This window comes from Colias eurytheme, chromosome 20 (genome assembly GCF_061535395.1).
Source record: "Colias eurytheme isolate Ceu_HAF_F1 chromosome 20, ilColEury1 Martin Lab GWU primary, whole genome shotgun sequence".
In the NCBI taxonomy this organism is placed as follows: Eukaryota; Metazoa; Arthropoda; class Insecta; order Lepidoptera; family Pieridae; genus Colias; species Colias eurytheme.
In genome coordinates this window covers 5,498,736-5,514,798 of record NC_142999.1, presented here as the reverse complement: position 1 = coordinate 5,514,798, position 16,063 = coordinate 5,498,736, and the positions used below count along the sequence as shown (strand labels likewise).

The 16,063-nt window shown below is 31.4% G+C and overlaps 3 protein-coding genes across 4 annotated transcripts; 1 reads left to right on the top strand and 2 right to left on the bottom strand.

Moving 5' to 3' along the window:
• Positions 1-357: 357 nt before the first annotated feature.
• Ubc6 (ubiquitin conjugating enzyme 6) lies at positions 358-2,217 on the bottom strand. Its single transcript, XM_090113539.1, has 3 exons — positions 1,950-2,217; positions 1,289-1,574; positions 358-1,199 (listed from the first exon to the last, which is right to left on the bottom strand). The coding sequence occupies exons 1-3, from the start codon at positions 1,991-1,993 to the stop codon at positions 1,074-1,076; spliced, it is 456 nt and encodes a 151-aa protein (XP_089969665.1). The 5' UTR covers positions 1,994-2,217; the 3' UTR covers positions 358-1,073.
• Positions 2,218-4,613: 2,396 nt separating this feature from the next.
• On the top strand, positions 4,614-8,085 carry LOC149899673 (uncharacterized). The gene is made up of 7 exons (XM_090113787.1): positions 4,614-4,931; positions 5,028-5,233; positions 5,584-5,784; positions 5,924-6,056; positions 6,374-6,515; positions 6,975-7,196; positions 7,288-8,085. The coding sequence occupies exons 1-7, from the start codon at positions 4,890-4,892 to the stop codon at positions 8,031-8,033; spliced, it is 1,692 nt and encodes a 563-aa protein (XP_089969913.1). The 5' UTR covers positions 4,614-4,889; the 3' UTR covers positions 8,034-8,085.
• A 19-nt stretch (positions 8,086-8,104) lies between these two features.
• LOC149899672 (uncharacterized) lies at positions 8,105-13,666 on the bottom strand. 2 transcript variants are annotated; one of them, XM_090113785.1, is made up of 4 exons: positions 13,582-13,666; positions 13,294-13,366; positions 9,586-9,747; positions 8,105-9,106 (listed from the first exon to the last, which is right to left on the bottom strand). In XM_090113785.1, the coding sequence occupies exons 2-4, from the start codon at positions 13,364-13,366 to the stop codon at positions 8,271-8,273; spliced, it is 1,071 nt and encodes a 356-aa protein (XP_089969911.1). In that variant the 5' UTR covers positions 13,582-13,666; the 3' UTR covers positions 8,105-8,270. The 2 variants fall into 2 exon arrangements, with proteins under 2 accessions (XP_089969911.1, XP_089969912.1); XM_090113786.1 differs by lacking the exon at positions 13,582-13,666 and having other exon boundaries at positions 13,294-13,383.
• Positions 13,667-16,063: the final 2,397 nt, after the last annotated feature.

Here is a 16,063-nt window from a genome sequence, read left to right as displayed (position 1 = left end):
AAATATGTTTCTTAACTTGGTTAAAAACCTTGTTCACATTGACTCAATACGGTATTTAACCTGTACGTAGGTAAACACCATAATTTGTATTCATAATGAAGATTCTAATTATTTTATTGCAGTCTAATAGACACATTTTCCTTAGGTACCTAACTCAAAAGTACTGGTTTATCGTGATTCAAGGACTGATTGCAAATAGGCAGTGCAGTTTTCGAAGAAAATTACAAATAATTAAAACAATTGAAAATATATCGAATGAGTTATAATTTAATTGAAGTGTTAGCATAAAGTGTTATTTTGTTTTGTGTTGTTAGGTTAAATATTAATTGCACAATCTAAATAATAAAATACAGACAATAAATAGTAAGAGTGTATTTAGTAAATGTAAACAATATAAAACACTTGTACTCAGTTCAGTAAACATAAAAAAACAATTTGAAAAGAAAAATTCAAGACTTCAGAAATTGTTATAATAGATTTATTGCAATCCAACAATTTACTTATAAATATATTATCAGTGAGAGTAACAAAAAAAAAAATACATATTGTATGATGAGTAGTGAGAAAGTAAACAATTTTTAAAACACATGAGAAAATTAATTAATGAAATTCTTATCAGATTATTAAATTAACAGTAAGAATGATTGATGAAAACGTAACTAAAAAACTGATTTACAAAGGTCTCTAATAAAATTTATTATCTCCTGTATCTAAAGTATGAAATAGTGTTTACTTTTTATACCATTTATTTGCAGTTATTGCCTATTTTATATGGTTACATTTTGCAGTATTGATTACTATGATTCTACAATGAGAATAAAACATTAAAAGTGAAATACATAATGCTATATTTTATTCCTACTAACATTTAGATTTTATGGGAACTCTTATACCAAAAAATTATGTATATTTATTATTCCTGCCCAGGCTAAAGTGGCAGTAATGGTACATTTGGTAATGTAATGGTAATTGTTATTTTACACACTTGTCCCAATGAATAACAGTTTCAGCCCATATTGAGTAGAGCATTTTTATTATTTGATATAGGGGCCCAAGCTCCCATGCGCGCCTTGTTAATCAATAAATGATTGTTCTACACATGCTTTGACCCGCTTTTCATATTCTCTCCTATTCTCTTTATAAAGTTGGGCAGCCATTGAATTTGCTGGAGAATTTGGGTTGGGGTCACTTAATAATGACTGAAAAGAAATTGAATGATGTATTAAATTGTTTTGTAAAAAAATATAAATGAAGTAATCATAATAAATAATTTCATTATTTGTATTACCTGTATAGAAGTTAAAATTGCTGAAACATCATAAGTAGGACTCCATCTGTTTTGCAATATGTCTAAACATATTCCTCCATCAGCATAGACATTAGGATGAAACATTTTAGATACAAAACGAACTGTGGGGGGTTTGTTTGGATATTCTTCGGTAAATTCAATAGTTAATTTAAATGTACCATCCTCAAATGGAGTGTCATGAGGTCCGAATATAACAGCATTCCAGATCATAATATTATTATCAGTTGGGGCTCCTGAAACACCAGTTGGTGGATCTTCTTGAAGGCTGAAAATATGAATTCATTACTGAGACATATGTTTGTTTCAAGATCTTGTGACAATTATTAATGTCTAAAACCTTTTAATGAGGTCATAATTCTTTTGTTACGAAAACACTCATAACTGTACATATTTGATTTCGTTTAAAATATCTGAATCATAAATGCGATCGAAGGTGACGCATTATTCTGTTTATAGCACAAACGTTACAGGCAGAAATAAAAACATTAATATCAAAATCGATTCCTGGTGCATGAATATGTAGAACAAAATAGAAAATCAATGTATGTGGCAAAGATAATTATTTTGATGAAAAGAAAATAGCTATATACTTTAACTTTACAAATTCTTAAGGAAAACACTACTTTAAAATATAACAAACCGTTTAAAATCCCTCATAAGACGTCGTCTGGCAGGAGTTGACATTTTGATTTCACAAAATTATATCACTTCACGATGAAGCAAAACAGTTTATTCTAATCAGTCGAGATTTATAGTACTTCATGCGATTGATTTCTCACTATATGTTTATGTTAAAGCTACGTCTTTGTTGTTTGATTGTACCGATTTTTCTCGTCTCCACTAGAGAAAAGGTTGTCAGTATGACCATGAATTCAGCAAAAAAAACGAGCCATGATCACTGCGATGCAAAAACGTCACTAATAAATTGCTAGTTGTAAAAAATATGAATCATAGACCAACTGAAAGCCTTTTCTCTGTTTTGGATAAATATATTAAACATCACATTGTGATCTAAAAGCACTATTGAATCACATTTTTTCATTCTTCAAAGCTAAGTATGGCATTTTAAATTAGTATTTAGTTTTAATATCTCATCAAATGTTCTGATTTGCTATAGACATAGCAAATACAGTTTAAAAAAATGTAATATAATGTAGGTGTTGTAATTGTAGATTGTGTCATTATTATGGGTATCTAATTAATTTTAAATAGGTATGTATTTAATTTTCTTGAACTTACTAATATTCATTTCTAATTAATATTAATTAATAACACAGATTAATAATTAGTACAAGTTAATTGCCAGGTAAGAAAAAAATAACAACGACAAATCAATGATTATAGAATAGGCTAAATGACAGCAACAAGCAATGAGCCAAAGAGGATATAATCACTACCCCCGTTTTCCAATTACAGCACTAGAGCGCATTATGCTTAACGTTGAATGTTCCAACTACAGCAACGCTTCGCACAATCGAGCACTAGAAAAAGTAATGCGCGTGAATTGATGCGTGCAATCGATTTATTGTTAGTAATTATTAATTGTTGGAAACAATTTTAAAGCTTTCGTTTCATTGTACTTTTTTCGAAATAATCAAAGTTATTTCAAATTGTGTTAAAAAAAATAAATATAAGTATGGATGAAGGCACAAACATTGAAAAAAATGTTAATGAAATAATCAAAATCCAAATTACTTAAAATAACCGTAAATATGTTTCAACCAATTATTATGTATACCACTTTATTTACACATTAATGAGGTTATTGCTAACTCTATGAATATTTTTTTTTTCAACACTGAATTTAGCGCAACCTGCTGGTGCGTTTCATGTTCCAATTAAGCATCAGCATAATTCGGCATTGTGCGGCACTGAGTCGCATTATGCTCTGTAATTGGAAAACAGCCTACGGGCGTATTCAGAAAGAAAGCTTGAAACTTATAAGCGCTTATAAGCGCTTATCGGCGCTTATAAGCGCTGGTAACCCGCGCAGGAAAATATATGAACATGCGCTTATAAGCGCTGATCGGCGCCGACAAGTTTGTTGAAACTTGTTGGAACTTGTCGGCGCCGATCAGCGCTTATAAGCGCATGTTCATATATTTTCCTGCGCGGGTTACCAGCGCTTATAAGCGCCGATAAGCGCTTATAAGCGCTTATAAGTTTCAAGCTTTCTTTCTGAATACGCCCTATGTTTGCAATGGGCCTCGGCAAGCTCTAGCATTGATGTTGACCATAGAGTAAAGTAATACTGTCAGTGGTCAGCTGTGTGACAGTGTGATCACCCCGTATAAATTATATTACGAATGTGGAACTGACGTAGGAGATATAGATCATATATTTTTTGCATGCCCCTTACTTGACCACTCTTCGTTTATATCCAACCTACTATCCCTTCGTATTCCATTTCCTACTCGTATGTTATGTTTACTACAAAATCCTATAAAGTTATACAACGCCTTATCATCATTTATAATAAGTAATAATTTAAAGTTATAATAATATAAACATATATGTATATTTGTATCTAGTACCGTAGTATATTATTATTAGTCTGTGCTAGTACCTAACATAAAACGTAAATATAATATGTAAATAATAATATAAATAGTAATCTATGTATATATAAATATTTCCCAACTCCTCTGACTTAAATCCAAATCTCCTCACCTTATTCCTTACCGCGAATTGTTTCCTTACCTTTTATCATACTTACTTGACACTGGCAAATAGTCACATCTTCTTGCCATAAAAAGCAAAAAAAAAAAAAAAAAAAAAATTATATTACTCTATGGTCAAGATCAGTGATGTTGTTGATAGTAGACATGCGCAAAACAGTACGTCAAATAGTAATGCAACATCACGCATCTCTTCCACGGAAGTGATATTACTCCGTAACATCACACATTACCCGATCGATTTTTAATGAAATGATGACATTAATAATATTATAATGTTTATATCTGAGGTTTATATTATATTAATGGTGATATGTGAAGTATTACAGATCATATTGAAAAATAGCAATAATAACTGCAATACTTATTAGTTATTACATATCGTAAAATTACAATTTAAGTAAATATTTAAAAAATGTAGTTGATTTTCCTTCAAACTTGGCCACGTACTTTATGTTGTTTGTTAATAATTATAATGAACGCAAGCAAATGTAAAACAAAATAAAAAAAAGTGAGTGATGCGAGTGATGTTTGTAACTGATGCGTAATGCGTGATGTTGCATTACGTGTCAAAGTGATGTTACTTTTGTACTATTACACGCATTACCTACCCATGTCTAGTTGATAGTTGATTCATGATTTAATTTATTTATTTATATATTATAATTAAATAATAACATCCATATCTGCGCATCATGGATACATTTGAGCTTCCACTGTATGAGCTTCCTTTAGATCGTTGAGGTGTGAAACTTTGTGTAATACTTTCCACAACGTGATATTGGCAAAACTGGCAAGTGGCAACGCAGTACTGCCATCATTCATCAAAAAAGTTGCATTGAATTGAAAAATAACAATAATAATAAGTCAACCTTCATTTTCTGATTCCTGAAAAATTTACAATGAATGAGAATACAAAAAAACTATTTTTTAATAAATCAACGGTTAGTATTATTTCATTTCTTGCTTGAATCATTAATACTTACAGAGTTATAATATTATATTATGTAGTCCTAAATATTTTTTGTTTCAATTCAAAGCTATTCAGTTTAAAAGCAGAACTATTGAAAAAACAAGAGGAGGTACAAGAAAAGAAAAATCTTCCACAACATCGCTTAGAGAATTTTAAGCCTTCAGTAAAAACATCTGATAAACACAGACAAGAAGGTCAAAAAGAAAGAAGATCACTCAAAGATAATCTTGTAGCCAAGAACATTGATGACTCAGAGGCCTTTCGGAAGTCAAAGTAAGTAAAGTATTCAAAAACCTGATTCTCAGCTTATTTTCGTCATTCATTACTTGACTCAAAAGTCTTACCATATTTGAAGCTACTTCCTATATGTTTAATGACTATTTGATAAGTAATATATGATATTATGTCTTATTTGAATATGAGCAATATATTATATTGAGTATAGTATTCGACAGCTAAGCATGTTCAGACATAAAATAATGACAACTATTCATCCACAAAAATATTAAATCAAAAGTTACGTCTAACAATAATATATATCTATATATATATATATATATATATATATATATATATATATATATATGAAATTCTTTCTTTATATTCTCTCTATATATTTGCAGGGCTGCATTGGAAAAGAAAGCTCAGTTATATGAACATCTAGCAGATAGTGCCGGAAGCTCACAATTGGCTGATCGCTTCTTAGTTGATTTCAAAGAGAAGAAACAACAAGATGTTACAAAAAGGGAGAGTTGTGATACAAAAAACGATGCAGTTGTAGAGTCAGATACTGAAGTTTATAAAGAAGATGATGATGGCGATTGGTATTGCATTTTTATATTATAATATTTAATATTAATCATAAAATTATATATTTTTTTCACTGATCCATACTTATTTACGTTTCTACTATCGAGTTTATTAATAAATAATAAGTTAATGCATATTTTATAATATTTACAGGGTAGAATATGTAGATTGTTTAGGCAGGACAAGAAAATGCCTCAAATCCGACTTAGATCTGTACAAAAAAAGGGATCAAGAGCTAATAAAGTTAATGCCTAGCAATAAAGATGAAGCAGACGCTGAACAATCGGTAAGAGTTTTTATATGTATGTTGTTATCTCGAAAGACTTGAAATACATTAAAATAGGAGGCAGAATATAATATTGCATACATTTTCTTCCAACCACCTAGTTAATCTTTTAGGACTTTTTTTATATTTATTGCATGAATGATATGATAGATCACATATTACAATTTGTTCAAATTTCTTGTGCTATTATAAGTTAATTTTCCTGTGAATTTAGTATTTACGTAAGTTTATTTTTTATTAGGGCTTTTTAAGTCAAAAATATAGTATTTAGGATGATATTAATTACGATGTGTATAATTCTAAAATATATTGCACAGGCTTCATCAAAACCAGAAAAACCATTTTTAGTGCAAAAAACAAATGACTATCTGCAATCATTAAGGGAGAAATGGGAACAGAAAGAAAAGGAGCTATTGGCAAAAGACAATGACATTCATTACCAAGATCTTTTGTTTGATGGTAAGTTTATTAGCAATTTGAAGTTATTATGAATAGTTACTATGAATTTGATGAAACAAAATTATCAATCACATATAACACGTTTTTAGCGTGCGTCAGAGTGTTAACCTGATGCTGAACATTACACCTATGCATGCTAAAAACGATGATATTCTCCTAAATACTGCCTATAATGTGATGTATATCTATAATTAATGTGATGTATAGTGTACGCATACTATTTTTCTCTAGAACCTGCACTGCGTTAAAGAAGCGATCTATCTAAAAAAGTCTAGTTATTTCTTATGAAATGAGTATATTAATACTCCATGATTTAAGTTACCTCCAAGTCAATTATACACATGTCACATCATGACTATTCACAAATTATAGTCTAAAAAACTGTGACTTGTTCTTTGTTGTAGAAACAGGTATTTGTGTAACACATTTTTTTATATTAACTTGAAAAATAATTTACAGAGGCAAGAATGCACGGTGTTGGTTATTATTCGTTCAGCACGGATGAAGCGGAGCGTAGGAAGCAAATGGAGGAACTGATCAAAAAGCGAGATGAAACACTTAAAGCCCAAAAGCAAGCTGAAGAAATGAGGAAGAAGCGCGATGAATTGGTAGCAGCTAGAGTAGCTGCAGCTCGGGCTAGGCAGAGAATGAGAGCAGGCTTGCCACCAGAGGACCCTGAAGGTGAGTCAAATTATTACGAACTTCTCATTTAGGAAAATAAAATAAAAAATAGTTTGCAAATTATATTAATTGAACAACCTTTTTATTGCAGAAAAGAAAAACGAATTCACTAAATGCCTTCTTGAATTCTTAAACGAAAAGAAAAATGAAGCCGAGAATAAAGCAAAAGAGGAAGAGAAAAGATTGCGAGAGGAACGCGAAAAAGAAAGGCAAAAGCAAAGGGAGGCATATATACGCGAGTGGGACTTGGGTAAAGAAGGCGTTGAGGATAAAGTGAAGAAATTTAAAGAAATGACACAGGAGGAATATGTGGAACAACAAAGAGCGAAACGGATTGATGAATTCGCACCCCCCGAAACATCTAACGTTTCTCTTAAATCAAAATATACCTTTGACAACCAAGGGAATAAACGAGATTCAAATATACAGAAGACGTGGTCAGATGTCAGACCTAAAACACCACCTCCGCCTGATATTGGTGATGTTAGTAACATAGAACCAAAGGGCCTTTATTTCACGACAAAGAAACAAGAGAAAACTGTAAAGTATAAAAACTTTATAAAAGCACAAGAAGTAGTTCCTATACAAAACGAATTAAGTGATGAAGAGGATGAAACAAAAAACAAGAGGCCCGAAAAAAGAAAACATGAATCAAATCACGCTGAAATAGCACCACCACCAACTTACGAATATTATGGGCCTGTTCCCAAAAACGTTAAATCGAAAACCCCCTTTCATTCTGATATAAGGGAATCCTTTGCACAGGGTGCAAAAAGTTTAGAAGCAAAACCAAGTAGTATACATTTATCAAAACATTATGACTTCACATTTGATTAGAGTGTATCTGTTGGTTTTAATTTTGAAATAAAACAAAATATTATATTACAAATCATATTTTATTGCACAAATACTAAATGTATTTCCCAATTTTTATAAATCGCTTTTTACTTATTTTTACCTACACTAATATCACAACACAATGCTTTAATGAAAAAAAAAGGTGAGATCATAATTGACTACAAAGAATACTAGCTCGTGAAAGGATATATGTATTATGTAATTTTTATTTGTTATTTAAAATACGGTCTCGAAATAAAAGTTAAACACTGCAATAATAAGCAAATATAGGTTTAATTTGAACTTTTCAGAACCATTCTTATGGTTTGCTTTCTCAGTTGTTATTTCTATCCCTTCAGTGGTAGTTACGGTTGACTCTTCAGATAAAGTTGTCTGGACATTTTCTTTACCGTTTACAGCATTTGGTTTGACACTTTCTTGCAGTGCTTCTGCAGTAGGTAATTCTTCACTAGGCTTTATTAAATTGTCCGGCAATGGGTTATCAACCTTATTTAGTTCTGTAATTTTTATCGTAGATTCTAATGATACAGGCGTTGTTTCTATATTATTATTCTCATCTATACTCTCAGTCATTTCATTTGTTTGAAGTGTAGTTTTCTCAGCTTCATGTTTATCGTCATCGACATTAATTTCTGGATTTTTATCTGTAACTGGATCTTCTGATTCGCCTTCAACCAGTGATTCACTTTCTTCTGAATCGTTGACTATTTTTATATGAGTTACAAAATTCTTCTCATTCATATATTTTTTATTCGTTTCGTTTTGTTTGAATTCTATAGCAATTAAACTAGGATTAGTACTGGGAATATTTTCTTCAATGTCAATTGTTGTCACAATAGGTTCATTGATGCTCTTTTTGGTTCGTTTTTTTATTTGTTTTTGAGTTTTTTCCATAAGTTCTGCGAATGCCTTATCTTCACGATCAGTGTTTTGTCCATTGCAAAGGTCTCCTTTGCAAGGGCATGTCATTTTCCACGTTTTTGTAGTATTGCAAAAATCTAAATAACATTCGTCTTGATAAATTTTCACACAGTATCTTGATTCTACGTACGCTGAAATGTAACAAAAAATACAGCATAGTTTATGTACGTTTTATTTTTTAAATATAACGATTGATTTATGTATTACCTACATATTACTTTTTTATTCTATATGTTTAAAACAACGAAACAAGATACATAATATTCTTAATGTTGTTTTCTATTTATATAATTACTGACCCGATTTTAAAGAAATCTTGACTGACTGTTATATTTAATATTGATGTCTGATACTATAAAGACTTGAGTTGCTATTTTGTTGGAAGCCTTAAATTAATTATTGGTATTGTATTTATAATTCCTACATAACATTAAGGTAGGCTTAAGAAATGATTAATAACTTATTTACCCTGTAAATGTTCTATATCAAAGATATGATTAGGTACAACACAGTCCCATCGCAATACAACTAGTTCTGTTGTAACATACTTCTGTCACAACTCACACAGAATTAGGTTTGTACGTTGTTTTAAAAAAGTGCTTTTAATTACGTGGAGCTGTCGCTACAATTGCGCAGTGCGTGAGGCCCGGGTCGCAGGTCGTGACGTGCGCTTTGGGCGCGTCGCACGGCGGCGCGCGGCGGCTGCGGTGCACTTGCTCAGCGAGCGGGCCGCACCAGTAGCACTGTCTGCCATCTTCAGCGTTTATGTACACTGGAAGTAGAGAAATACATACATTTTTAAACAAAATAGTTCTAATGTTATAAATTTTTCAAGAATAGAATAAATTGATTGCTCTGGCGGGATCACGGGTGGCTGAATTGGTCGGGCGCGGCATCCGCCCGGGATTGGTGAGAAACGCGCGTTCGAATCCAGCCTCGTGATTAAATTTTTTATATTCTTTAAAAATTTATATTTACAAAGCATTTAAATGCCATAAATCCAAAATATAAAGTTTTAATGTTTTTTCTGTTTTACGTAGAAAAGTGTTAGAAGCTTTATTGTAGGTACTATCCTATTATCATTATAATTATTAAGCTAGCTTTTTTTAAGTGGTGAGAGTTTATATTATGCATCTTACATATCTCATTTATTGAGATATAGATGCGTCATATTTATTTCATATACCATTTTTGTACGGTATCTGTGTCATACTATTTCAATACTGCTTTTAATCTATTTCCGCAACGCCGTACAAAAATCATGGAGACAAGGGGAAAAAATCTCTACCTGTACTTTCGAATTCTCATCTGCACTCAGTTTGAATCTTATTATTTTATGCTCTTATATTGTTCTAGATAGGTCACCTGGTGGTTCAAATGATCCATAAATTTTTCAACATGGGCCTGTACCTAGTCTATAAGGTATTCGGTATCAATCTACAAAGATTTCAAATATTCTTGAATAACTGTTACACTCGATAAGGTTCATTAATGTAGTCGTACCTAATTGATATTTAATTAATATACAGTCGGGAGCAAAATTCGATGAGCGTCTTGGGGTGGGGCAGTAAATGTATTATTAATTAATTATAGGTGTATGTACAAGGTTTGCCTAATATTCGTTTGAAGATATTTTAATGAATATTAGAATTACACATACGATGACTTTGAATTCCCGTCATATCCATATTAGGGTTAAAATATCTTACCAGAATTATGTAATTGTGAATGTAACGTTCACGAGCATTACCTACTAATTATTTGTAATCCAAAGAGCTCACGTTTAATCCACACTGACAGACGTGCGATTAATCTAGTCCCTACTGTTTCATATAATATTCCCTCGCGTCACGCCAACTGCGGTGGTTTGAAGGTAAACACGTAGTTATTCGTTCTAATAATGTCGATGTTTTTACATTGTATTTCTGTAGAAACAATGCTTGAGAATATAAAATGCAATAAATGTGCAAATTCAAAACATAAGTAAATTCAAATTCCAGGGGCTACGGGGCTACGCCAGCTACGTATTTCATTCGAAGACTATTGTTGTCAATATAATATGATGAATGAATGAATGAAAATGCTTTAATGCTTTGAAAATAAATATGTAAAATAAAGACAAGATTTTACAGGAATAGCAAGGGGCGGCCTTATCGCTAGGGAGCGATCTCTACGGTTTACCACTACACTACGGTCTCTATATTATATTATATTACCTACTACAATTTTCTCATGAAAGCTGCAAATAACAATTGGCAATGAATTGATTACTATTGCGTAAACGGATAATCGCGTTATGTTTGGATTGATATATATTTATTACGAATATAAGTACTTACATAATATTTTATAATGAAGTATGAAAATTATTCAATGCTGTAACCATTTTCACATTACATTATTAAATATTTAACGCAATAATATGAAAGTACAAATTATTCTCTATTGAAGTAAAGTATTTCGTCTCATATTGTATTCTTATACAGCGAAGTCTTGACACAAGCGTTTAACAATTTAAGATAAGTGACGATGGAGTAACGTTCTATTCCAAGCCCAACTTGACACCTAAAGTTAGGAAAACTTTGTCCTTTGCATGTTTTATTGAGCATGTTGCGAGACTTCTATAAAATAGGAAGTTCATGATTTCTGAGGTATTTCGTGAAGCATCTGTAGACCGTACAAAAATATTATCAAACTGTAAAGTTTGGTTGTTTATTGGTATTAGATGGTCAATTTATCGATGAAGTCTTATAGGCTATATTGCTGTATAACGTTACGTAGGGACACAGCTAGTAAAGCATAATTATTATCTCGGTAGGTATTATTCTATTTAACATCACTATATAAAGGTAGTTTAAAGCTACAAAGGTGTATTTATTAATATTACTAGATTTCCGCCCGCGGCTTCGCCCGCGTTTTCAAAGGAAAACCCGCATAGTTCCCGTTCCCGTGGGATTTCCGGGATAAAACCTATCCTATGTGTTAATCCAAGTTACCCTCTATATGTGTGCTAAATTTCATTGTAATCGGTTCAGTAGTTTTTACGTGAAAGAGTAACAAACATCCATACATCCATACATCCATACAAACTTTCGCCTTTATAATAGTATTAAGATTAAGGACATGATTATCAATTTTATTACGTAAATTTTTAGTTTATTTCCAAGTTCCAGCTTGTCGGCTACTAAAAATAAACAAAGTAAATATTCGTAACTAAAGCTTTTTACCTACGTAAACTAAACTTTGACAATCTAAATGTCTGAATTATTCAAGTAAAGATCCAATAATGATCGATAAATATCAACATTTCATTTCTGACCTATGTAGAAAGAATCGTATAATGCCTATAATTATTGTGGCTTTGTTCCGTTACAATAATTACGTATAATTTTATAACGTGTCTCCCATTGTCAATTGGGTCAATTCAACAATGAGTATAAAAGTTCACCATAGAATACACTTGGGAAAGTTTTGCAATATGTTCCCTTATTTGAACATGTTTCAATGGAATAAAAGAATTTATAAGCTCACTACGTAGGTAGTGAAGTTATTCAGTTTTATTTTCAACTAAAATATAATAAAGGTTTTAATAATGTTTTTATTTTACTGTTCTGTGATTTTTCCACCAATAATATATAAATATTAAAAAGTGATTCAAGAAGGTTATTGTATTGATTTTCTTTACAGACAAAGAAACTTTCAATTTAAATTATGTATAAGGCAGATATTATCATGGGAATCGCGTCAGCTTCTTCCATGGTCAAAGAAATGCGTGAATATTTAACCACATGTTGGATATAAAAGCAATTTGATACCTTTACAGTACATATGTACTACATTAATATATGTATGTGCAGTATACAGCAGTGGGTGTGTAAAAGATATCAAATTTATTTCATAATAAACAATCTTTCAGTTATCACGTCTCAGAATATCTAATGAATGTATATGAAAATACTGTAGCGTATAATTTATACAAACGCACATGTAAAACGACGAACGACGTTTGATGTCCACGCATTAAAAAAAAAGGATCTGCAATTATGATTCTATGTTTTTTAACTTTAATAAAAAATGTTTCCAATAACATCAAACAAAAAAATGTTTTAGCAGCTACCAATTTAATTCAAATTTACGAAAACTAAGCTTAAATAAAATTTCAGCAAACAACGAAAATAAATTGTGATTGTTCCAAAGCTTTGTTTTTGAATCGGTGTTTATTTGTTACAAAACAAAACGAAAAGCGAATTAAAACGGTAGCGTTTATAACAAAAGTTTATATTTCGATTGCTATATTATTTATAGCGGGAATACTCACCACTTAACGAAATGAAAGCCGCAACGCTCAGCAGAAATGTTGATGTTGAACCGTAAAACTTTGTTCCCGCCATCTGAGTCCGGCGAAGTATCCAAGAAAATGAAACATGAAAAATAGATTACACTACTTTACTGGCTGAGGAATATAAAATATTAATATTATGTGGGAAACTAATTAAAAATTCCAAATATTGTTTAGCTTAGCTTTCCAATTAAAATAACTGGTTTAGCACAATGTGTTCAAAGACAAATGAATATATATTTGTTGTAATAGAAGATAGATAGATACCTAGATTGTCTCTGTATTTTCCTTCATGGACTGAAGTAATGTGTTGAATGTGACGAGTGATAAGGACAGTTCGCGCGCACGCCAGGCGACTACGCGCACACTGCGCCTTTTCAACCGCTCGTAGCGCGTAGCGGTGACGTAGCCGTAACTAGTTCGCTGTCGTGTAAACTGCTATAAATAATTGCTTGTAGTATGTAGTACGAAGAGCTCTTAAATAAACAGGGTGTTTTTAAAAGCGTTAAATACGTACTTTTATTTTTTGATAGTTTATTTGTGTAAAATAGTCCATTCTATTTTACTCATTATAATGTATAACGGGTTTGAGTCCCGCCTCGATCTCGTGATCGAATTTTTCTATTTTTTATAAATTTATATGTATTTATAAAGCATTTGAATGCTATTAAACCAAGCTATCAATATGCGAAACTTTCAATATTATTAATTATACTATTATTGTATGATTCCATGAGTTTAATGCTCATTCATAATAAAATGGCTTTTGTGCGAAACTCAAAAAATTTCAGCAAAACAGCAATGATTAAAAAAGACAAAAGTTTTCATAGCAATACACAACTTTGGATTAGTTTCAGCATTTTGTTTTAAAAGCATAAAATATTGTTTGCTTCAATGTGAACGGGAAGTAATTGGATTTTGGTTGGTTTTAGATGAGCAGCCGGAATTCCCGTTTGTATTAGGTATTTGGCTAGATATTGTGGTCGTGGGAGGCATTGTGAACGATGTAGGTCATCAGAGCATCGCCGTGCAGTCTGCAATGCGGTGCCTAGCGCCACTCGAATCATTCATTTTTATAAAATGAACACGGTGTAAGAGACAGTGGACATCGATCACAGATTTTGTAGATATAATAATTTGATTCGTGTAACAATATAGCATGATATCATGCAAAGTAAAACTTGTTTTCGTAGATAATTGTCATGATACTTATTTATTTTGCTGTTGATATCAAATATTTATTGTATCTTATTATTTTATAATTTGAATAACTAACGCAATATGTAGTGTTAAAGTGATAACATGTTTTTACATAGATTATTCTTTTAGAAATATATGTATTCAATAATTCATTAATAATAAATAAATTAATTAATACATTATGCAGAACGTTGTTATTCAGACGCAGACAGACATTCATCGAGATTGCAATTTATTTTGTATCTACATTTGGGATTAGGGTTGGAGTACAAATAAAATAAATGATTTCAGGTGAAGCATATATTTTATTTTCGTATATACTCGTAATATGTTGTACAGAGTTTGTTAATTTAAATTGCTTCACGTTACACTGACAGTTAAAAATTAAACATGGCCGCTATGAGGGTTTCGGGATTGGCGGGAACGAATTGTACGCTGTGATATTTATGCAGAGGTTGGGTAGACTGGTCTTCTATCTTCATTATAGGTACTTCGAGCTGCCAGCAGTGTTGTGCGAATTGCGATAAATGGCACTATTTGTATAGATTTGCACACTTGAGGCGTATTTCACCTTTATATTCGTTACTAAGCAATCTCGGCTTAACCTGGAAAAATGCGTTCGTACCGTCGCTCATAAAATTGTTTATTTACGATAATATACTGTTTTTTCGTAAAGATTAGTAAAGGAGATAATATTGTTGTAATATCTATTCAATCGTTGTCCATATAGAAGGATATTTCCTTTAGAGATATGTATTTGAAATGTTATACTTTCAATAATGCACATTATACATGAGCTTAAAGGTGCCCGTTTCGTGTTTACTGTCTCGAGAGAATGCCACGTCTTCGTGTTAGATAAACGTGTTATCAATATATCTGTTTTTCCGTGAGAGGGGTGGATAATGTGAGGTGTGAATTTAAAAGGATTTTCGAGTTCGTAAAAAATATAATAACATGTCCTTATTTTCCTCACTTGAGAGTTTCAATTAAGTATTTTTGATTCATCAAATAAATTCACAGGATATAACAATAAAGTGAAATCATATGAAATAAATATATAAACTACTTATATAAGTATATCGCTTCCTCACTGCTCGCTCGTGATAATAATTTATTTGTGTTCCAATTTTTTACCAAATCGAAGGACTATTTTTAGTAAATTTGAGTATACAAGTGCTGCAAACATTTGATTAAATCTATTATAAAAAGTAAAATCATTCAAGTAGTATTAGTACTAGAAATAGGTATTTTTCGTTGTGTATTAGATATTGTCATCTAATAATGCAAATAGGCTAAAGGAAATTACTATTGACTGTATTTACATAACAAAATGAAACGGACTTTTACACTGGGGTAGATCCCTTTAAAAATAATAAAAAGTGCAAAAAAATCGCAGTCGGATGAAACCCATTAGAAAAGGAGGGGAATATGATGAAAATTAAAGGAAAAATAAATTACGGTCAATCCGAGTTCGGGAAGTGGGAGGGGGGAGCCTTTAAGAGAAAAAAATGGTTTCTCTCGATTTCCGACAAAACTACAAGTCCTACGG